The following is a 24503-nucleotide window of genomic DNA, read 5'->3' as shown; positions in this document are numbered from 1 at the left end:
GGATTGCTCTTCAAGATTTTTTTTACCTAAAGACTATACGTATCTCGAACTGAGTTCTGGCGTGCTTAAATTAGATGTCCATCAGACAAGCCATTCTGCCTTGGAAACGTCACAAGTTTGACAAAGAAGTTAGTCTATATCCTCAAGCCATTCCCAAACTCAAGTCTTCCTCTAAACTGCACGTTGGCTTGACGCCTAGAATGAACTACAAGTTCTCTCATCTGCCGTCAGCCCTTGCCTGATGAACCCTCAACCTGCTGAATTAGGCAAGGCATCCTGGAATAAACTCGAGTCCCTTTCTAAAGCTGCTGAATCTCGACACTGGCAGAAAACTCAAGAAAGTCGACCTGGCAATAGAAATATGGCTCTGTAGGATGCTGACCAGCATCCAGGCCACTCTTCCCAGTGGTTGGGGAACAATGATGGTGGACAGCTGAAGGCCTCCAGGGCCTTGCAACACAACACCCACACATGCTAAACCAAACAAGGCCAGGACTAGATAACAAAGATAATGACGTGCAAACATGCCCTTGCAAACAGCTACAAAAAGGGCAACCCCATCCACCAATCCTTTACATATACGTGTGATATGTGGCTAATTGACCAATTAGATATCAGGTTTTCAAAGATTGAGGCGGAACGATGAAACGCATCTTCCTAAGGTGAAGCATTATTCAGGACTAACAGATACAAAGGGGTTTGCAATGTGGACCCCGCAGGCATTAGAAAAACAAATGCATGTCGCAGATTACAGCAATACCAACTGTTGCAAACTCACAACACACTCCCTTAATCGAGACATTCGTGTTTACGCAATTCCCATTTCCCTTAAACATTTGACATGACTTTGTGCACTTAGGCCCTTAGTCAGAACATCAGCCAACATATCCTTGGTTGACATATGGCACAGGTACACTTTCTCAAGTCTACGCAACTCTCTAACTTAATGATACCTCACATCAATATGTTTGGTTCTGGCATGAAAGCCTTCATGCTCAGTCAGCTTCAGTGCACTCATATTATCATTATACATCAAAACGCTCCCAGATCTACTACATAACTCGAAACCTCTTCACATGCATGGGCAATACTTATGTACTCCGCTTCAGTACTCAATAATGCTGTCACTTCCTGCTTTCTACTCTCCCAACTAAAAGGAAAATTAGAGAGTTTAAAAACATATCCTGATACAGACTTTCTCCCTTCCAAGCCATTTGCAAAAGATGCATCACAAAAACCTATCACGTCATTGTCAGATTTTGAATAATTAATTCCAAACTCCATAGTTGCTTTCAGATATCTGAAAAATCTCAGAACAACATGCCAGTGCTCCTTAACATAACTATCATTGAATTGACTCAAATAATTCACGACGTAAGCAATATCAGGTCTAGTACATAATGATGACAAGTACAACAATCCACCAATCGCTTGCTGATACGGCACATCTTTGGGACAGTCTTTACTTTTACGCAACAATAAACCACTTTCAATGGGAGTCTTAGCAGTAACACAATCTAGCATTTCAAATTCGGATAACAATTTTTCACAATGGGCTCTGGTCCAACTTGACACTTACCTCAGTCCTCGTTACTCTCACACTAACACATTCAGAAAATTCTACCAAATCTTTGGTAAGAAAATTACTACACAGTGCAGTCTTCCATTTTTCAACTTGGCTGGTATCATTAGAAAATATGAAAAAATCGTCAACATAAAGTGCAACAATGACAAGTTTGGCTCCTTTCTTCGACACATAGATGCATGGTTCATACATAGACTGTTTGAAACCAACTCCAACACGAACGATATGCACTTTCTCAAACCAACATCTACTTGCTTGTTTGAGCCCATACACTGCCTTATTCAGTTTGCACACTTTACCATTATCCTTTACAAAACCTTCAGGTTGGCACATATATATTTCCTCCTTTAAGTCACCATTTAAAAAGGCTGTAGAAATGTCAACTTGGTGAATTTGCAGATCAAGTTTAACAGACAGAGAAAAGAAAAGTCTCAGCGTACTGTATCTAACAACTTGGGAATATGTATCTAAAAAATCAATACCATATTTTTGTGAGCATGCCACAGCTACCAGTCTAGCTTTGAAATTAGCAACATCCCCATCACAATTCCGCTTAATCTTAAAAACCCATTTACATTTTACAACATTTTTACCAACAGGCTTCTCAACAAGATCTCACACATTATTTTCTATGTAAGACTGAATCTCTTCGTTCATAGCATTTTTACAGTGAATACGATCTTTGCCTTCCAGAGCCTGACTAACAGAATTTGGTTCAAAGTGATCTTCAAACACATCATCACAATACAAAAATCCAGTATACATCTCAAAATCAGGAGACACTTTCCTTTTTCTGTCTCTCGTGGGTACCTCCTAAATTGCACATTTTCATTGATTTCCCCACTAATCCTTTTACTTACATTTTCCCCCTCAAAGTCACCATGTTTAGTATCACGGAACTCACTTTCTCCCTCATCAACAGGAACTTCCCCTACCTAATTTCCCTCGCCCAAATCAGCCACTGAAGATTAAACAACATCATTTATATCTGTCACACCCTCAGAGCAAGCAGTAAACTTACCTTTATCAAACTTAACATTATGCTCAACAGAAATACCCTATGGTTTATCAGGTAAGCAAGCGATAACCTTTGCTCTCTCTGTCACACCCAACAAAAACCAAACACTTGCTTCTTGATCCAATTTGTCACCTCTAACCTGCTTAGGTGCATGCACATATGCATTACAACCAAAAACTCTCAAATTGAAATATTTCACAGGCAGTCCAGTGAATCTCTCTTCAGGAATACAATTATTACTACCAGTATGGGGTACTTTGTTCTGAACATACAAAGCAGTATTGACAGCTTCTTCCCACAATTTCTTTGAACATTGAGCGTTAAACATCATACTTCTACCTGCTTCAAATGTTAACCTATTTTGCCTTTCGGCAACACCATTATGCTCAGGGGTATACATAACAGATCTCTGCTGTACAATTCCCTTACTCTTAAAAAAAAAGAGCGCAAATCATTATTAATAGATTCGCCTCTATTATCAGATCTGAAAATCTTCAGTACTTTTCCTTTCTGAGCTTCACATTGAGCAACCCATTCCATAATTCTGTCCTTGGTTTGTTTCTTATTCACTAAAAAAATAAACACTGACGAATTTAGAATAATCATCAGCAATTGTGAGTACTGGTACATACCTGGTCCACCAAAGCTCTCGGGAAGTGGTTCACACAGATCTGCATGTACGAGATCTAAGAACTCCAAAACTTTGGGTGATTTTGAACATGGAAAACTTTCCCTTGATTGTTTATCTAAAGCGCAAACAACACACATGTCATCATTTACATTTGTAAATTTCACATCATCTGAATGAGAACACAAAAACTTCAATTTTTGTTGACCAACATGCCCTAATCTTTGATGCCACAGATCATAATCCTGAACATTCCTTACAAAAACTGACTTGGTGTCTGGTTTTCCATCAAAATGATACAAACCATTCTCTCGGCTTCCAGTACCCAAAACTGAACCATTGACAACACATACATCAGCATCAACTAATTGACAACCTTTCGATGTAAACAGGACATCAATACCATGATCAGTACATTGACTCACAGATAAAGTAGTACTCAAACCAGGAACACAAAGAACATCTGACATTTTATCAATTGAATTATTTGATGACAACTTTATGTCACCTTTACCAGCAACTCTTAATCTTCCATTATCACCAACAACAACACCCTGATCAAATTCACAGCCTTTGTAATTCACAAATTTCTTGACTGGTGACATATACCCTTCAGCACCAGAATCTATCACTATCATACTATCAGTCAGTCGTGCAGACAAAGCACACATAAAAGTTTTGTTTGGAGTAAACTTCTTACCACCATCATCACTTTTCTTGTCATACGTCTTCTCACTAGGAGGCGTCTCATAGTCCTTCGGCTTATGACACTCATTGATATGATGCCCCTTTTTGTGGCAGCGCCAACAATGCATATTAGACATATCCTTCTGGCACTTGTTATCGTTACCCTTCATGCCAGGAGACTTCTTGTTGGTAAAGAAAGCAGCACGATCACCAGACTCAGCACCAGTGACATCTCTACGCTGACTATCGTCTAGTAGTTTGGTGATGACAGTATCCAAAACCATATCATTTTTGCCAGCACACAGAGTCATGACCAAACTGTCACTCACCAGGCAATCCTTGGAATATCATGGGTATCAGGTACTTGTCCTTAACTTCTTCTCCCAGACTTTTCATTTCTTGCCCCAGAGACGTGATGTGAACAACATAACCTTCCATACCACTGAAGTCCTGAAATCTTGCCTGGCTCATGGCTCGAACCAGATAGACAGTGGCCTTTGGTTTCAAACTTCTTCTTCAGAGCTTCCCATGCCTCTTTAACTGTTGCTGCACTGTTCACATACTGATCATTTTGAGGGTCTACCATGAGGCATATGTTGGCAAGAGCTCGTTCTTCACAGCGCTCCTTCCCATCTGCCGTATCAGTTCCTTGCACAGCCGACCACAATCCCTGTCTTCTTAAAGAGTCATGGAGAAACACCAATTCTTGTAGTCTTCTCGCCCTTTCAACTTCGTGATTCCGAAGCCGCATGGTCCCAAGCCGGGTTCACCCATCTTGAATCACAAAGTCCAAAAGTACCTTCAGTCTCTTGTCAAAATCAGTATCTGTTCTTCTCAATTAGCTTCTGGGCCCATAACCTGTGATAATATGGGTTTTCAAGGATTGAGGTGGAATGATGAAATGCATCTTCCTAAGGTGAGGCTTTATTCAGGACTAACAGATACAAAAGGGGTTTGCAATGTCGACCCCGTAGACAAAAGAAAAACAAATGCATGTAGCAGATTACAGCAATACCAACTGTTGCAAACTCACAACATTACATACTATCTAAAGTTTTGAAAGGCAATGAAGAGCTGTGGCCCCATATGCGGCTTCAGAAAAAAAAGGAACAGTATCTAACCACCTAAAGGAAATTAACAGTGGGACTTCATCAGTGGGTCTGCTAGTAGATATCAACCATCACCACCCTCTGGACCTTGCCTTCTTCCAGACAGCACCAATCACTACTACGCCCCGCTGCCCATCTCTTAGGTAAACTTCATGGCCCTACCCACCCGCCTACAACATTTCCCTGACATCTTCAAGCCTAAGCTCAAACAGACTTCAGGGGTGCCAACAAGGTACAGCACACATCACATCAATACAAAAGGACCCCCAGCTTACTCCAAATCCTCCTACATGCCTCCTAAAAAACTATGCACACATACACACACACGCACGCACACACACACACACACACAAAGCCTTCAAAGAAATAGAATGGATAGGGTGTTGCCAGAATACCTCCAGCCCATGGGCCTCTCCACTCCATATTGTGAAAATACCTCATGGCTCTTAGCAGCCCTGTAGAAATTACAAGTGCCTCAATTGGCAAACAGAAATTAACCACTGTTCACCTCCCAGAATGGCAGACATCACCTCCCCTATACACAGACCAAGTACACTGTTAGGACCTATGTAAGACAGTGATCATCATACCATTTGGAGCCTACATTCACCTTCTTCATGTTTGGCTTCTGGGACTCAGGTGCCATGCTCCTTAAAGTAATGGGAAACATCCATGGATGACCTCACCTTCTGTGTCTGCCAGGGTGACAGTATACTAATTTTCTCCAAAAATCAGGAAGAACACCAAAACCACATCAGAGCCATGCCGTCCTACTCCTAGATGACAATTTAGTGGCATGTTGCAACAAATGTGTCTTTCCCAAACCATGAAGTATCAGCAAGTGACATTCGACTCCTGGACTCCATCAAGGAAATGCAAAACCACCCTCCATCAAAGAACTACAGGAATTCACTGGAATGGTGAACTACTACCACATATTCCTCCTGAGAATCACAAACAGTAGCCCTCTCTAAAATGCCCTCAGAAAGACTCAACTGGAGCATCGCCCAAAACAATGCCTTCAAAGCCACCAAAGAGATCCTGACAAAAACAACTCAGGCATTCCCCCCACCCCTTGGCCAGACTTACCCTTTCATTAGATCAATCAATAGACAACTCAATGTTATAGGTTTCCTTAAAAGAAATCTGTCCTCAGCATAAAGAAAAGGCAACATTTTAAACAGAGAGCTCCTCACCATACACCTGAGACACTCAAGACATCTACTTTCACCATCTTCATGGATCAACCTTTCATGCACAACCTAACCAAAAGTCAAATTGCATATAGTACACTCATCAACAGTGTCAATCTGATGAGACTGCCAAATTTGTGTATGTATGCCATGCACCATATACAAGACAAGAAAAATCCAGTACCAGTAGCACTATCCAGAATAGAAATGAATGGGGTCCAAATATAGATTAGTAATGATACACCAACTTCACTTCAAGATACTGAAACAAATGACTACCACATCCTTCATAATCAACTGTGGGAAGACATCCCTTTCATGGCACACAATTCTCTGAAACTAGCACTAGCCACCCTCACCCTCTAGTACTCCAGGAGAACCACATCTGAGTTAAGTATCAAGAAAATGTGAAATCATGGACCAAACTGCCTGAAGTACCAAACAAATAAAATAATCCTGTACATGATATCCAACACTGATTTTCCTCAACTTAGACAATGATTTGGTCACTTGCATGAATGTCTTACAGGACCTCTACCTCCATCCAACATGCAGATACATTTCCTGGTCACACTAAGACCCTCCTTGATAGGTCATCCATTCCAGTGTTCCTGGAGATACAATCCAAAAGATGTATGGCCTTTCCTAGCCATTACTAATGTGTTTACAGTGCCCCTTTGGTCCCTAGCTGTAGGCAGTTTTTAACCTTTAACTTTACCTCTATCACAACTTCCTTTTTTCAGTCTTGCTGCCCATGCTCCTATCAGTTATTGGTACAACTGTAAGATTTTCTCCTAGCTGTAACTTTTGTTGGCCCTTGTACTTCATCTCTTTATTTTCTTGGTCTCTTTACCTTGCTACCGAATCACTCCAATTCCCTATTTTCACTATCTTAAGCACATTATATGGCCAAATTTACCCCTGTGGTTCTCTTGATGCCTAATTTAATTTTTTATAAAACATGAAAGGGATTGATGCCTATTCTGCAGAAATGGTATTCATGCAACAGAAAAAAGTCCTGTCAAGACTGCAAAGTCATAAGAAAATGCTGCCAAAGTAGACAAACATACGAGAATATACCTACATCTACAATCATCTATACACCACTTGCAGATTTGTAGTTCTGCCATAAACCTCTTCTGATACCCCCATATAGAACCCCTACCCCATCCAGGAACATATGAGCAAAACATTCAAAATACAGCTACACAGGCATGAGGACTGGGTCTCCATCTGTGGAAACATTCTTATTATTTGGTTGGTAATTAGTGGAACTAATATTTTATATAAATATTTTCTTTTTTATTAATTGTTGTCATTCTCCAAGACCGTCATTTTCATATAGGAGATCTTTCTCATTTCAGGAATATATGTTGCAAGGTCTTCACCCTCTGAGGAAATTTTGCTTTGATTGAGGCTTCTTTGTGAATTCAGTTTTTATGCTGGGAATCACTTTCCGCAATGAAGAGTAACGCTGACTCAGAAGAAACAAGTATTCTAAGAAGGTGAAGCTTTACATAGTGTGAAAAGCATATTTTCCTATAGATATTTGTATGACTGTGGTAATATTACATATATGTATTCACTAAAGTATAATAGTTTTTTTTTAAACTCAATAGGGACTTTGGAAAGCCTACAATAAGTTCTGGAATGAGTTCTGTTTAAGACTGTCTAGGCCTGACAAACTTTGTTTCTGGAACCAGACCTGTAAGTCACTAAACCCAGAAAACATTTCTACTGCAATAGCAGTTCACAAAAAGTGAAGAGTTTTATACTTGTATTTTGTATATTGGAGTTTTATACTTGTATTTTGTATATTGTGTATATAAAGTGTAAAGTGCATGATGAGCTCCTTTCCTATATATTGAATCCTTTCTTGTGTAAAAACTGAATTCTATAAAACTTTATGAATGTTTTGATTTGTATACTGAGTTGAGTTGAATATAGAATTTAGGCCAAAGGCAAAACACAGTAAAAGGTTTGAAAGGTGTAACAGGAGGACAACCTCGCAGTTGCACTAGGAATCAAGTGTAAGGAGAGGGTGGAAAGTAAGATGAAGACAGTATATGAAAGGAGGTACTACAGTAAAAGGAAAGACAGTGGTTGCAGCTAGGGACTGAAGGCATGGTGCAAAGAACCTTAAGTATAATGTCTACAGTGCACCGCATGAGGTCCACTGACGGCACTAACCCCCACGGGGAATTTGTATATTCAAAGTTGAATGTACTGACCAATTTCTATTATATCTGGTTAAAGTTGTACATAAATTTGTTTCTTTTCATGGCCCTCAAGATATGAATTAAGGTTTAAACAAGAAAATTGGAAATAAATATACTTATGTACAGTGGAACCTTGGTTTTTGTACAATTAGGTTTTTGTAGACTCTTACCGACGCAATTTTGTCTCAGGCTTTTGTACATATCCTTGGATTTTGTACGCTCAGAAACACTCCTTCCAGGGATCACCGCGTGACTAGGCCCTGTACCGAGCACCCCAAAGAAAGCATCCCATGTTCTCTCGTTACCCATTCTGCTTTTGTTTGTAGTTTTTTGTGCATTTTATTTGAGTGCAACTGATAAATAAGCCATCAAGGGGCCAAAGAAAGTTGAAGTGCCAGCCCTTCTGTAATAAAGGCGAGAAACACTACAGAATTCAAGAGAGAACTTGTAGCAAAGTGTTTGAGGAGATAATTTGTGAAAAGTCAAGGATGTTGCATGACGATCTCAGTAAGAAAATGCCTACAGCAAAAAAGCTATTAGTAAATTTAATGTCAGTAGAGGCTGGTTTGAAAAATTAAAAAAGCAAACAGGCATACATAATGTCCCTCAGTGATTAAGGGTATGTTTGCAACGTGGAGTGATGTAAAAACTTTTGTGGAGAATTATTATCCCAACAAAGATGTAATCCATGTCTCCGGTATGTTTAATGACAATGCCTTGTTTAACTTCAGGCAAATTTTAGACACACCAGAAACAAATCTATGGACAGTTTTGTTGAGCGACATGGATCCAGTGACTTTCAAGTTGGTCCTAATGCCAGTAAAAGAAAAAAAAAAAAGGGGGGGTAAGTAACTCCAGACAGTGCTAGTAAAAAAAGTGAAGAAAAGTAACCCCAGATACCTAGGTCTTTGATACCCGACGTCCTTCTGGAACGGATTCCCCTCTCAAACAAACTCTCCTCCTCCCTCTCCGTCTTCCATATGCTAAATAAGAGTCTTCCATGAAAGTAAGATTGAAGTTAAATGTTTATCCATTTCATTAGCCATATTTATTTCTCATTGTTTTCTGTATGTAAAACTGTTTAGTCTCTATTAAAAGCATTTTTTTTTAATATTCTTGGGTTTCTTGAACGTATTAATTGACTATAGTACATTATTCCTTATGGGAATTATTGTTTAGGATTTCCCACATTTTGGCCTTCGAGACATTCTGGAATGGATTAGGTACAAAAACCAAGGTTCCACTATACATGTTCTAGGGTTAAGTTAGCTGATTTATTAAGTAGGCTTGTGCAGTCACAAAATTGGACAGACTAAAATGCAGGAATTTGTAAATAAAATATATTTAAGGCTTGTGGTTGTGTTTCCTTTTGCAACATGCTATCTTTAAACTGGATACAAAAGGAGTCACGGATTGTAAATACCTTATTGGCAGTAACCCACCCTTCTAGAAGGTCCCACGATGTGCAGTCATAAATCCACAAAACACTGACAGTCTTAAACCATCATACCTCAAAGATGATTATAGTTAACCCATGAAACAATGTCTAATTGATTTAAAAATTTTTATAAAGCCTGGCACTTTTAGGACCTATGGCCATTCAGTGCTTGAAATTGTGACAAAAGGGACTAACGGTAGTAGAGATGAAATGGTATAATGGTGAGACTGAGCACTCCACAGTTGAACATAGGATGGACAGCACGACTGGAGAAAGGAGAAAGGTTAAGTAAAAGGCTAAAATTTTGGAGCAACTATGGATAAGAGGTAGCTGTAAACACCCTTTAGTAACACCTACAGATGGTAGAGGTTGTTAAAATAAAATTGATCATATCTGTCACCAAGAGAAATTGTAACGTAAATGTAAGATTCACTTTAATCCAAGTATATGCTATTTGTCTGGTACAAAATCATAAATTTCCTGGTCAGCTTTATTGATGTAAGTTTAATGAATGCTAGAATCCAAGTTGCAGATAACTTCATTTAAGTCTACATACCATAGATAACAAGAACTGGATATTAATCCATGGCAGTATTACTAATGTTGAAATTATGTTTCAAGAAATGCACAGTTTCTGTTCCGATTTGTTGTTCAAGAATTGGAATGTAAAATTTAGGCCAAAGGGGAGATTGAAAGTAAAAAGATTTTTAGGGTTAACAGAAAGAAAACCTTACACTTACACTATGAAACAATTATAAGGAGGGTGAAAGTAAGAAGAAAGAATATGAATGGAGGTATGTACATATATTACAAGGAATGAAAGGGGTTACTGCTGGGGGCTGAAGGGATGCTACAAAAACCAGTTATGCCTACTGTGCACCACAAGTTGCACTGACAACACTAACCCCAACGTTTGTTTGTATGGTGTTTTTACGTTGCATGAAACCAGTGGTTATTCAGCAACAGGACCAACGGCTTTAAGTGACTTTCGAACCACGTTGAGAGTGAACTTCTATCACTAGAAATAGTACACATCTCTAACACCTCAATGGAATGCCCGAGAATCGAACTCGCAGCCACTGAGGTAGCAGGTCAAGACCATACCAATCTACACAAGAAGTTCAGTCAAGTCCTAAGAAGTACAACACTGTATAAAAAAATTTTTATTAGCTGAAAATGTTTTAAAGTATGACAAAAAATTTTCTTGAAAGGGTTTTGTCAGATATGGTACTCAATTCACTTTCATTTGACATTTGGATATTTACAGACAACACACTTTGTATTCCATACAGAAAAAAACTGCATCCTGAAGGGTTGCAGTTAACTAACTGATGGTATGTGCGAGTGTTAGGGATGGATGATGAAGAGGGAGTGAAGAGGGCTTGGAAGGAACCTGTTAAGAGGAAGATCGAGAGGGAGAATGTTACAGACCTTAGTAAATGGCAAGATAAAGTGAAGGCAGATATGGAGAGAAGAGGCTTGGTGGAGGATGATGCCTTTGATAGAAGGCAATGGAGAAGGCGCATCAGGCTACCGACCCCTTATTGTAGGGATAACGGTGGGATAGAAGAGGAATTTGTGATCTTACAGCCTTCACTTCACTGAATCTGGCTGTGACCTACTGATACATAAAATGAATCCTTAAAATAATAATAAGTTTATTGCTTCCATTTCTATACTTACCACACATTCACTCTTACTTTTGATTTGGTGCTAAAACAGGTTTAGCAAGACCACCAAATATGTCACCTGAAGGTGACAATGTGAAGTGAACATTGGAACAAGGTAGTTAAAAGTTAGGTAGCTGCATGAGAAAACAGTTTGGAAAGTAAAGAAATAAAAGATAGAAAGTGATGTAGATGGGTCAAAGGAATGCTGCAAAAATTCCTATATATCATCCACATTGGAGGTAGCTGCATGAGAAAACAGTTTGGAAAGTAAAGAAATAAAAGGTAGAAAGTGATGTAGATGGGTCAAAGGAATGCTGCAAAAATTCCTATATATCATCCACATTGGGCAATATATGGAAGATATGAGTGGTAATCCCCTAATGAGTTGATACAGATTAATATAGTGGATCATGTAATTTGTATTCTGTTTTCTTTAATAGATATTTCATTTATTGACTAGTCTGCATATAAACAAGGATCACACCTGCTAAAGTAAAAGGCAACAGTCTTATGTGTGTGGCATTGTGTGTTTCTTTGGAAGGAATTTTGGCTTCTTGAATATAAACTGTAGTCTGGCCTATTCTAACAACTGATTGATCAACAACAACAACAACAGCAAAAAAAAAAAAAAAAAAAAAAAAAATTTAGTTTTGTAATTTTTCAAAAATGACCTATTTAGCCCCCAATTTCTTGAATTAAAGTAATGTTTACACTGATAGCTTTCAAGGTAAATTAGTAACATTTTTTATTATAGAAATATATTTGTGCCTTTATATACATATTTACTGAATGCTGGGGTACAACCATTTTTAATAATGTAACAAATCAACACTAAAGGAATGTATTTATGTAATAGTCTGCAGAATACATGAATTCTTGAAAAAAACATTTTCAACAAACCCAAAGTGGCAATGGAAATATTTCTCAAATTTCTTTCCAGACATGAAAAATATTTGCCTAAATTTCTATGATTTCCAGAGACAACAGAGTCAAAAAGCCTTCACACTCTCAAATTTCTGATAATTTCAAATTGACCACCCTATTAAAATGTCTGAAAGAAAAACAATGATCTTATGAAGGTTCAAGATATAGTGTTTGCCTCTTAACACTATATTTTAAAAAGGCTTTAGGGTTGAGCCTACATCAACATGTAATTTTAAGGCATGGTAAAACAAATTTTACATAGATATCTAGAAAGTCAATAAGCTAATATAAAATTCTTTGTGCTAATCTTTGATCACAGAATTGGTATTGGGGAGAATATTTTCTCCCTTATTTGATTAAATTTAGGTATTATCAATCTAACTGTGTGTGCCAGTGGTGCAAATATTTGACAAGCATAACAATACTTATCACACCCAAAAAGAAACCTAAACACTCACTCTATACCATATTAAAATCATCTTACAGGATCACAAGTACGTACATAACAATCAATATTGTCAATTAGTTGAGAAAGTACTGTGTTTAGAAGGTAACAATTGCGAAGTGAGAAAACCAAAGACTGCTGCAAAAGCAACTCCTATACAAGAGCAAGTTAAAACATAACAAAATTATGGAGAAAAAGTCAAAGGAATGCATAATTCACGTGTAGTATCCATGAAATGATTGTGACATCACTTTGTGTTATAGAGATTATAAATTGGAAATTCCATCCACAGTAAATAATTGCATCATGTTTCAATGATAATAGTGACAACTAAATAAGTGTTCCTATTCACTGAAACTATAAAGTGACTTGAGGTGTTAGAAAACTAAATTTAAAGGACCCTTTGCAGTTTAAAACTTATTGCAACATCACATCCTTGGCATTCACCAGCTGTGATGGTGTAAGCCACAATTTTACAACGTTAAAAATTGTTTCCACAAAGCAAGAACAGAATCCAACAGCTTAAAACAGACAAGACAGAAGAAAAAAACACGAACACACACTGTAAACTATTAAAACTAGAGATAAATCACTTATAATGCCAAACTTGATTAATTATTGATTATTAAGATGAGGAAACATCACAAAGTGCTTCTAGGCGAATAAAAAGCAACACCCAGCTAATTAACCCGAGGGCTAAAATACTCTTTGCAGTTACTTTAATTTGATGATGTGAAAATTCAATATTATATCTGCACTCATTATGTATATACTTGAGGGACAAAGAAAAATTTCAACATGATAGTCTTCAATAAGAACACCTGAATTACTTAAGGAACTTGATTGACATCTTTTGTTCGACATCTGTCCGCTCCAGTGCTGAGCAAAATTCTTCATAGGATATCATCTGGTCACCATCACGATCTGCTTCAAGTATAGTTCTCTCTGCAATGCTGTTCAACTGCTCATCACTGTAAGAAGGTTACTTGATTCAGTATGCATTCATGAAAGCCACTCTTACTACGTTTTCTTGCTGAGGTAAATTCAAGGTATATGAGGTAAATTCAAGATGAGAGCATTATGTCCCCCTAAACATCAAAGAGCTGAGGATGCATTATTAACACTACATGTTAACCATCTGCATTATTATAATAATAAAGTTGATTAACCACACCAAAGTCAAAACTTTAATCTGGAAACACACTTGTATAAAGTACTTCGCACCAATTTACAACCTGGTTGGAAATGCTTCCACACTGAATCTCCCTTTCATAAATACTTGAGTTTACTGAAATAAATCTGAAGTCATAATAGTATTGTGCAGTAGTACCTCGAGATACGAAATTAATCCGTCCTGAGGCGCCTTTCGTATCATGAGGTTTTCCTATCTTGGACCACATTTTACATGTAAAATGACTAATCCGTTCCAAGCCCTCCAAAAACACCCCAGTAAATTTCATAATAAAGGTAAATTGACCTATAAACAATGAAATACTACAACAATTTGGACCATTCAATATGTAACTTAATAATAAAAATGCAAAACCTGTAAATAAAGTGTATATTAGTGTACAAGAAATATTAATGTAACGTAAAATGTGGAAGCTTACCTTTCGAGTAAGGCTATCTCCGAAAGTGGCGGCAGAGGAGGAGGAGGACAAACGCCAGATACGTACACTTAACTTTACGAAACACAAAAATATGTCAGAAAAACAAACTAAACTTTACAAAACACATTAACACAACTGTAACACTTAACTTTACAAAAAAACTTAAAATAAAATTTATTTTGTCTATTTTTGATTTTTACATTTCTTTTTACTTTTTTATACTTTACATAATTTCAATTTCTTCACCACCGAATAGATGCCAGTCCGTTTACGGAATTTTTCGAACCACCCATGAGAAGCCTTGAACTCTGGGGTTGCCGTTGATGTCCCCTCTCCGCTGTCCTCTTCGGCTTGGGCAATCAAATCGCCAAAAATAGCCCTGGCCTTCTGGCAGATTGCTGTCTCGGTTATCGTATCGCCATCGATTTCTTTGTCCTCGATCCATACAAGAAGCAGCCTTTCCATTTCATTATGCACATGGCTCCTCTTGTTGGACAAAATATAGTCACGCCCTTGGAAGGTGTAGCTGCTTTGATGGCTTCCTTCTGCTTAAGGATGGTGCCTATCGTCGACGGATTTCGGCTGTATTCCTTAGCGATCACACTCAACCGCAAGCCAGCTTCATACTTTTTTATTATCTCCATCTTTGTCTCCATAGAAAGCATTCTCTTCTTTCTGTGAACTTCAGCAACGTTCTTGGGACCCATGACTATACGTACTGTACGTAATTAAGTTACGTATGTAGTACGTATAATAATTAGGTTCTCACAACACGATAAAGAAGCACAACGAAATCACTAACGAATTTACGATACTAAACGAAATCGTTGGACCGAACGAATGCCGCATGTGTATGATAAAGCTTCGGGTGCGAAGTGGCCGAGCGAAGGCACACCACCACGTAAGATGCATGATGGGAGGGATGCTGTCCAATAGGAGAGAAGGATCTCATGGCTTGGCTAGCATCAGGAACCAATGGGAGAGCAGGAGGATGGTGGCGAGTCTACTAGAACTAAGATGGCGGCGCGAGTTTCAAAATTGTTATCGGGGGAATCTCGGACTTTCAGAAACCTTTCATATCTTGAAAACTTTTCGTATGTAGAGCAGTAAAATTTTTCGTGTCAGCTTTCGTATCTTGAGTTTTTCGTAAGTTGAGCCTTTCGTATCTCGAGGTACCACTGTACTTGGCTCTGGTGTAATTAAAAACAAACAAAATTTCAACTACCTGATCTACTAACCATAGTTGAGTAGATTCCATTCCAGTCTTCACTTAACTATTCTAGAATTAACAGAATACTCACTAACATGGCAAGAAATAAATATCAAACCAGCTATAACAAAAAATAGTCTGAATGCTTTAAGCGATAGTCAATTCTAAGATGGCCCTATTTGGATAACTACGAAATTTTGAGGAATTCCTAAAGCTATTTTAAAAAAATTGAACTATTGTATTTTTTTATTTAAAAAAATGATACTATATATGTTGATTTAGTAAAAATATCCTTCTGTAACGCATTAGGAAAACAGGAAACCTAAATACGATATTTTAAAAAACTTACAGTTTACCTAAGGAGGTTAGCAATTTAAAGCATTTCTGATTTATTTTTCAAAAAATTACCATAAATCTTAAATCTATCAGGGAACTCCTGGTCATTATCTTTCCTTAAAGTGTTTAAAATGCATTCTTATGCATCACTCAATACATTTCATAATATATAATACACTTCCTTCAAAATTTAAAACTGAAAAGATCAGTTTCAATTATGCAAATAATTTCTTTTATCTTGAATAAATTTCTTGCAACCTGAAAGGAAACAGCTCTAGACTATTTATGAAGTGTTTAACAAAACTTATGTCACCTTTCCCTATCTAAAGCATTAACTATTAAAATAACATAAGTACAAAAAATATAACAAATTTGTTAAAAATTAAACTTTAATTATATCGTAATTGATAAAAATGGTATTTTTATAATAAAATCATATTTTGTATATAGTACTTATCAAGTAATTACACAGCTTAAAAGTTTAAAGTACTGGCAGCTAAATTCTGAAATTTGTGGTAGCAATTCTTTTGTTTTGAAAGTGTAGGTAAATGGCCCACCCACTTTCGGAAAAGAGAGGAACAACTGAGCAGAGAGAACCAATTTGTTGTTTAAAAATACCATTTTTGTATATGTAACTTAACAAGTAATTACATAGCTGATTCCCACATTGACAGGAAGTGGGATACATGGACTATTCTATTCCCAAACAATGTTAATAAACACAATGAAATAAGAGAGAAATTTCTGTCAACACTCTCAGAGTGTTGTTTCCTTACCTGTCAAGAGAGCAGCAGTATCATGATATTGCCTCTGGTATCGTGCTCATCTTAACCAGTAGACGGGGCAGTATAGCCACGGATCGTTTACTACACAAGTGGGAGCCTCACACAGCAGAGGATATTTCTGAACACTAATGAGGACTAACAAATAGCACCAACAAAACAATAACCAGAGAACAGCACCAACAATACAATAACCAGAGAAAAACAACACTTTCACCTACACTTATATATTAAAATTACCACCACCCCAATCATAAAAACTGGTGGGTACCCAGGTCACTGTAGCCCCAGACATCTTAAGAACACAACATAAAATCAAGGCAAAATGTGATAAAGAAGACACTTTCTATATTCCCTCTCCCAATACGCACCAGCCAACGATAAAGGTCCCAAGGTACTGCAATATTTAAACATCGTTTCCATGTCCCAAGGATAAAAAGAAGCAAATGCCGACTTGCACTTCCAGTTACCCGCTTTCAAAATGGACATGATTATATTTGAAAGCCAACGAAGGTGCTATTGATCTGACTTCATGTGCCTTTACTTTCACAAATCTGCAATCCTCCTCTGCTACTTGAGTGTGTGCTTCTTTAATTATATCCCTCAGAAAGAAGGATAACACATTTTGTGTAAGTGGCTGCGATGGCTCCTTGACTGGGGTCCAGAGGTTACTAAACGGACCTCTAATCTTTTCCCAGGTTACTAGATGGACCTCCAATCTTTTCCTTTCTGTTAAGATAACATTTAAGTGCTCTTACAGGGCAAAGCACTCTTTCTTTGTCTTCCAATCCTAGAATTTCTGACAGACTTAATTTTTAAGGATCAAGACCATGGTTTTGTGGCATTCTTGTTTTTAGCAAGAAAACTTAATGTGAGAGAACATATTGCGTCGCCTGCCGCAAAACTGACTTTTGTCCGTAGCTTGTATCTCAGTAACTCTTCTTGCTGTTTCAAGAGCCACTAAGAAAAGAATTTTATTTGTCAAATTATGAAAAGAGGCTGAATCTAGGGGGTTTGAACCGAGAACTAGATAGCCACTTTAGCAAAATATCTAAATTCCATGAGACAAATTCCATGTCTCTTCCTCATATCTCAGGATTCAATTACGTCTGAAATATCTTAATTTGTGGATAACACGATAACTCTGTGCCTGAACACCGAGGAAAGCATCACTCAGTATCCTTTTATGGTAGAAAAGATATCCTTTTCTTTCCTTAAAAAATTAAAGGAAGTCTGCAATTTCTGTTAAAGATGTTTTAGCAGAAGAGATTCTATTGCTTTTGCACCAGTTCAGAATATTGTCCACTTGCTTTGATATACGTCAGACCACAAATTACATCTGCATTTGTAAAAAGTTTCCAAAACCTTTCTTGAAAACGCTTTTGCTCTGACGAGTCTCTCGATAATTTGTACCCTATCAGAGCCAGAGAAGACAACTTTTGATGAAAGTAGTTGAAATGGGGGCTGTCTGAGAAGCTTTCCCTTTTAAGGTAGACATCTTGGAAAGTCTACCAGTAGACTCATTAGTTCTGGAAACCATTCCCTCAGTGGCCAAAATGGTGTTATCGGGATTATTGTTACGTTTTGATGATGATGGAACTTGTTCAATACTTCAGTGATCATTGCGAACGGGGGACAGGCGCAGAGAAACTTGTCAGACTATTTCAGTAGCATGGCATCTGTTGTCCATGCTCGAGGATCCAAAATTGGGGAGCAAAAAAGCAGAAGTAGAAAGTTTTTTGACGTCGCAAAAAGGTCCAACATTGGTGTCCTCCAGTTTCCATAGGTCTAGACATACCAGTGGATCTATGGTCCATTCTGTCTGAATGACTTGATTCCTGTGGTTCAGCTGGTCTGCCAAGACATTCATTTTTCCCTGAACAATTCTGGTGATCAACAAAGTCAGATTTTGTTTCATCCATACGAGGTCGTCTCTTGCTACCTGGCAGAGGGAGAAAGAGCATATTCCTCCTTATCTGGTTATGTAATCTAGAGCAGTAATTTTGTCCTAGTGGAATGCAACTGTCCTTCCAGACAATACTGAGGAAAAAGCCATCAGGCGCAATTGTATTGCTTTTACCTCCTTGACATTTATATGCCAACGAAGTTGATCCTTCGACCATGTCCTGGAGATTTCTTTGTTTTCTAAGACAGCTCCTCAGACCAGATCCGATGCGTTGGAATATAAGTTTAGGTCTGAGTTCTGAGGAAAAAAAGACTTCCTTCTGGTAGCCTGTCTCTTACTTTACACCAACGTAGGTGTTTCTTGATTTCCTGGGTGATCGGAAACTTGGATGAGTTGGGATGTCTTTTTCTGTCTCATCTGTCTCTTAGGTAGAATTGAAGAACTCTTAGATGAAGTCTTCCTAGGGAGACAAAATGGTCTATTGAGGCCAACGTCCCCAAGAGACTTATCCAGCCATTAGCCGTGCAATACTGGAGATTCAGGTATTTGCCTACTTTCTGCAGACATGACTCCACTCTTTTTGGGGAGTGAAAAGCCCAAAAAAGAAGACAGTTGAGAGTCACATAGTATGAGTACCTTCTCTTCAAAAGATGAGATGACGGATAACTAAAGTTTAATGTACTCAATTCTCTTTTTTCTGACATCCATTTCTCGACTTCTTTGAAAGCCTTTCTAGCTGAAATAGAAAGCACCATATGGGTTACATGAAGCAGACTCTACAGGCTGACTGCTCAACTGGAGAATTGCTGCTGAAGATGGTGTTGCATGAGAGAATTAAGTTGGGTAACTGATAAATAGTGCAACAAAGATGCACAAGCTGTAGGGGAAGTGTCTTCCTCCACTTCTTCTTCTTCCTCGACTGAACATACCGAAGACGTTAAGTCCCTTGTAGCTGTGAACAGCTTCTTTAAACAACTCAAAATGTCGTCCAATTTCTGCTTAATCTGGGCAAAAGAGGGATCCAACAACCCTGATGGTTGTTGTAAAGGAGCTGGAGCTGTGTACTCAAGTCTGACTGGCTCCGAGCACTCATCTAAATGAGTGGACTGATACGGTCTTGCTGTACGAGAAGGCTCGAATCCAGGTTTATGATGAGGGGGCTCTAGTGCCAAATACCTTCCTGGAGTGAGTGTGTGCTGAAGCGCAAGCGGCCGCTCGGGCGTATGCAGCCCCTCAGGTGCAAGTGAACTCTTAGGAGCATAAGACTGATTGGGTGCAAAAGCATCACCATCACTTGACATTTGTCTGAATGTTTATTGGAAAAACTTTCTGGGCTATCACAAAAACTACACGAGGGAACAGCTTCTCTCACTATTTTACAAGGCACTTGAGGGGTGCAAGGCACTTCTGCTGATCTTTTCAATGGTCTTGACTTACGTAACTACCACTGTTGCGCCATTGGTGCCTTTGTTCCGGACTTGAACCATCCGAACTGGCCAAAAGCCAATGAGTTTCATGAAATATGTCTTTCCACTGACTATCTGTCGACACCTGGACGTTTGCGGCAGGTGTGATTGAGGGGCCGTCTCCCTGGGGGGAAGACCCCACTGACCTCCCTTGGGTTTCCGATATAGCTTCTCCCTGGTGCAGGGGAGTACACTAGGGACCTTTGCCTTGGAGAATTGGTGGGCCAAGAAGTCAGCTCCTCCACTGTCACTTCACAATCAGTCACAACACTTATTTTCCATAAAAGCTTTTACAGAAGCCCCAATTTGAACTACTGTGTTCACTAACATGTCCAATTTTTTCTCAAGAATGGCAAAGGCATTCGGTTCAGGAGTGTGGGAGCTGGGTCCAGGGTTAGGTGGAAAAGAGGCTGGACTATCAAAGGGGGATAAAACAGAGAGAAACGATGGGTAATTCAGTAGATTTAGCCAATTCCTGACTAGCTAAATTCTTGTCTCTAGCAGTTGCTTTTCTCTTTCTGTCTTTCTCTAGTTTATTCAAAAGAGAATTTAAGATTTTCAACTCTTACTTCCCCAATCCTTACACTCATCACAAGTCATGCTAGCTGAACACACTTGTTCCTTGCAAGATGTACATTTAGTGTGAATCATACTTCGCTGAAGTTAGCCTAGTATTGCAGCCTGTACTGCAATGACAAAAACTCGTCGAACTTGTATCAGGACATCTTTAAAACTAACAAGTTGAAAGCAAGTCTTTACCTAGGATAGTCACTATTTTCAGAGAAAACCCTATACTATATATATCTAATTGCCGAAAGGCTATCAAAAACAAAATACTTCACCACTTTGCAACAAAATCCCAAAAAATCAATGAAGAGAATTTCAAAACCTTGCGGCTACTAACAACTGTTGCCGAGAACTGGCATAAACAAATTGGTTCTCTCTGCTCAGTTGTTCCTCTCTTTCTTGAAAGTGGGCAGGACCATTTCCCTACACTTTCAAAACAAAAGAACCGCTACCACGAATTTCAGAATTTAGCTGCCGGTACTTTAAACTTTTAAGCTATGTACGTAATTACTTAGTAAGTTACATATACAAAATCTGATGATTACAAATTATATTAACTCTGGAAAGATAAATTCTACCCTGCTTAAAAGTGGCCTTACATGTTTTTGTGAGTTGCCAGAACAAAGCACACCAGTCTTAATTTCAGAATCATCATCAGCTCTTTGACAACAGTCCTTTATGGGGTTCAGGCACTGCTGTGAGTTCCCTTTGTGAGATGTTTAGTAAGCTTTCACCTTTTATATTATCTTGACAGTAAGATGATTCAAGCTCTCAACATAGGCAGTCCCTAGTTTTCAATGGGGGTTCCGTTCTTGGCAGGGTGCTGATAAGAGAACTGAAACACGGCAATTTATGCGCTGGGTTTCCGTTAATGGCGCTTCTGTTAGCTATGTTGTGCGATTTCTGGTGCTTCACAAGCCCCATAAAACTGGATTCCCATTAACTGACTCAACCAATAACCAGGGACTGCCTGTAATTTACTTACCATTATTTTCAATAGAACTAGAACTAAAAATAAGTCCAACCTATAAATAGAGTTAATTGTTAATCTTCAAACTACATGGAAAATAACAGATGAAAAACTGATGTAGGAAATGGTATCATTCCTTGATTATCCTCATTACCATTATGCAACAGACCTGCACCAGGGGATAAAGAAGATATATGATATGTATACATCTGTTTTAAAAAATTTAAACAACCTGCACTCTGATGGCTGGCAATGATGCGTTGTCTTAGGAAAATGTTGGTAACACTGCTTACACTCATGAAGACACAGAAAGGGTTTAGGGGCTAGGTAGCCCTGGAGAAGTTTCCAAAGTGGTGGGGTGGGTTGGACAGCTGGGTGTTATGGGAGAGAAGTAAAGCTGTGTACAGGAACTCACTAAGAGAAGGGGTTGCTTTGGGAGCTGGGTGGAGATAAAGAGCGGTTTCTCTGGCTGGTAGGGGGAGAGGGTAGGAATGAAGTGCTGGATGAGTGAAGGGGGCTAGGTAGACTTCTAACTTGCTAAACAGAGTTTTGTTTCATGTTTCTTTGCTCATCAGTATATACTCTGAGAGAGAGAGAGAGAGAGAGAGAGAGAGAGAGAGAGAGAGAGAGAGAGAGAGAGAGAGAGAGAGAGAGAGAGAGAGAGAGGTATTATTTACAATGAAGACTAAACAAACACAACCACTCCACAGCTTAATATGTATTTTTCCCTATTCTCATTGATATTATTACTTTATGTTCTTGTTTTTATTTTTACAACCCAAAAGATAAACACAATCTTGTGTGTAGGGTATATACGTATGCAGACAATCATTTGCTGGCATTGGCACACTTGTTAGAACTTTATTTTGTATTGTGATTTTATTCTTGATTTTTCCATATTTTATTAAAAGATATGTACACTACTGTAATGTAAGTTGTGAAGAAATAAATCTGGCACAAAGAAAACAGAGAGAGAGAGAGAGAGAGAGAGAGAGAGAGAGAGAGAGAGAGAGAGAGAGAGAGAGAGAGAGAGAGAGAGAGAGAGAGAGAGATGCTGGCATTGGTGAACTTGCTTGAGCTTACTTTGTTTTATATTTTTATGCTTGATCTTTCCACATTTTGTTAAGATATGTACGTACATTACTGTATGTACAGTAATACCCCGAACTTGTGTGAGGTTAGGTTCCAGACCCCCTTGCGCAAAGGGAGGTTCCAGACCCTCTCGTGTAAGGGGATCTTTCGCATAAGTTTGGCACAGTCTCTAAAAATGCAAATAAATGCTTGCTTCTAGAGTCTAAACACTAAATATGACCCTAATCATGCTCCATTAAGTATTAAGCTAACATTTAAATGAAATTAAAGTTACTGTAATTTTATTTAAAAATTAGTTTACTACATTACCCTTAAAAAAGAAATAACTGGCTGGCATAAAAATAGTTACACTAACCACTACGTACATACATATTCATTTTTGTACATATACTAACGTTAACCTAATTCATGGGATGCCATTTTCTTTTTCCCTCAGAGTAAAAAACTTTTCTTTTTGTCACTGGGAGACCTTCATAAGTGTTATAACGGAGGTACACAATTCAATTAAAGAAATCATGTATGTACATACGTAATGTTTGCAGAGGGTGAAGGTAAAATTCAAAAAATTTAAAATCATGTACTAGTGTGAAGGCTAACTATGAGAGAGAGAGAGAGAGAGAGAGAGAGAGAGAGAGAGAGAGAGAGAGAGAGAGAGAGAGAGAGAGAGAGAGAGAAATTTAATTTTTTTATTTATGCAGTATATTTTATTACAAATATGGAGAAAAAGGTACATAATTGTCTTTTACTTAAAGTTTTCAGTTTCAAGTGTGGTGGTTGTTTATAAGAATACTGAATGTTTACTATTATGTGGTGCTTACAAGGTTAGGTGAAAAAGGGTACAGAGTTACCCATGAACACCCCTCGATTACTTTACTTGCCCTTATACAGATTTCACAATTAGCTAATACATAGTAGTCCCTAGGCTCTATTAATTCATATAATTGAAGGATAAATAGAAAAGATGAAGATGCTTGAAATTTCAAGTACACCACTTGTAGCTACCTGATATTCTCTCCAACCATCATGTGAAGCACAGCCAGCAACTCTTCTCTGGATATACGTTCATCATCATCCAAGTCATACATCTTGAATGCAACTACAAGGTGAAAGAAAAGAAACTAATTAATACAAATTGTGTTAGAAAGATACAAGGTGAAAGAAAAGAAACTAATTAATACAAATTGTGTTAGAAAGATACAATGTTATATCTACTTCAGAATATATTAGTCTCATACCAACTTGTATCTCAGAATCCAAGAATCCTAGATAATCCAGAAAGAATCTAGACTTGGATGTTTTCAGAGCACCTAAAACTAAATTTGATGTGTGTCAAGAACCATAGAAAATCTTCTTGTTTTCCACTGAAATTTATCCTTACACCTTTAAAACATACACAAATTTTAAAGAAATTTGTACTTTTCTTAACATACAAACATAAATTTATTTATATATGATTCAGCTTGCAAACGTGAGCTGGAACGACCAATAAACCTTCATTAACCTTTTATTTACCGAGAAGCTTAACCAAATATAAACATTGCATTCTCTACCTAACAAATTTTCTCAGCAATGAGACAAAATATAAAGTAAATGGGTCATACCTATGTGGCTAGTATAATCATTCCTCTTCACGTATGAACTTTTACTG

At 38.0% G+C, this 24503-nt stretch overlaps 1 protein-coding gene across 1 annotated transcript in view; it reads right to left on the bottom strand.

Annotated features, from left to right (window-relative positions):
• Positions 1–13243: 13243 nt before the first annotated feature.
• The window catches only part of LOC135198603 (calcineurin B homologous protein 1-like), a 58219-nt gene continuing 46959 nt past the window's right edge, over positions 13244–24503 (bottom strand). Inside the window, exons 4-5 of the mRNA XM_064226334.1 lie at positions 23858–23951; positions 13244–13887 (exon numbers count right to left, since the gene is read on the bottom strand). Of these exons, the coding sequence (XP_064082404.1) occupies positions 13743–13887; positions 23858–23951 (239 nt within the window). The 3' untranslated portion in view covers positions 13244–13742. The remainder of the gene's footprint in view (positions 13888–23857; positions 23952–24503) is intronic.

This window comes from Macrobrachium nipponense, chromosome 22 (assembly GCF_015104395.2).
Source record: "Macrobrachium nipponense isolate FS-2020 chromosome 22, ASM1510439v2, whole genome shotgun sequence".
Taxonomy (NCBI): Eukaryota; Metazoa; Arthropoda; class Malacostraca; order Decapoda; family Palaemonidae; genus Macrobrachium; species Macrobrachium nipponense.
This window is presented reverse-complemented; position numbering and strand designations above follow the sequence as displayed.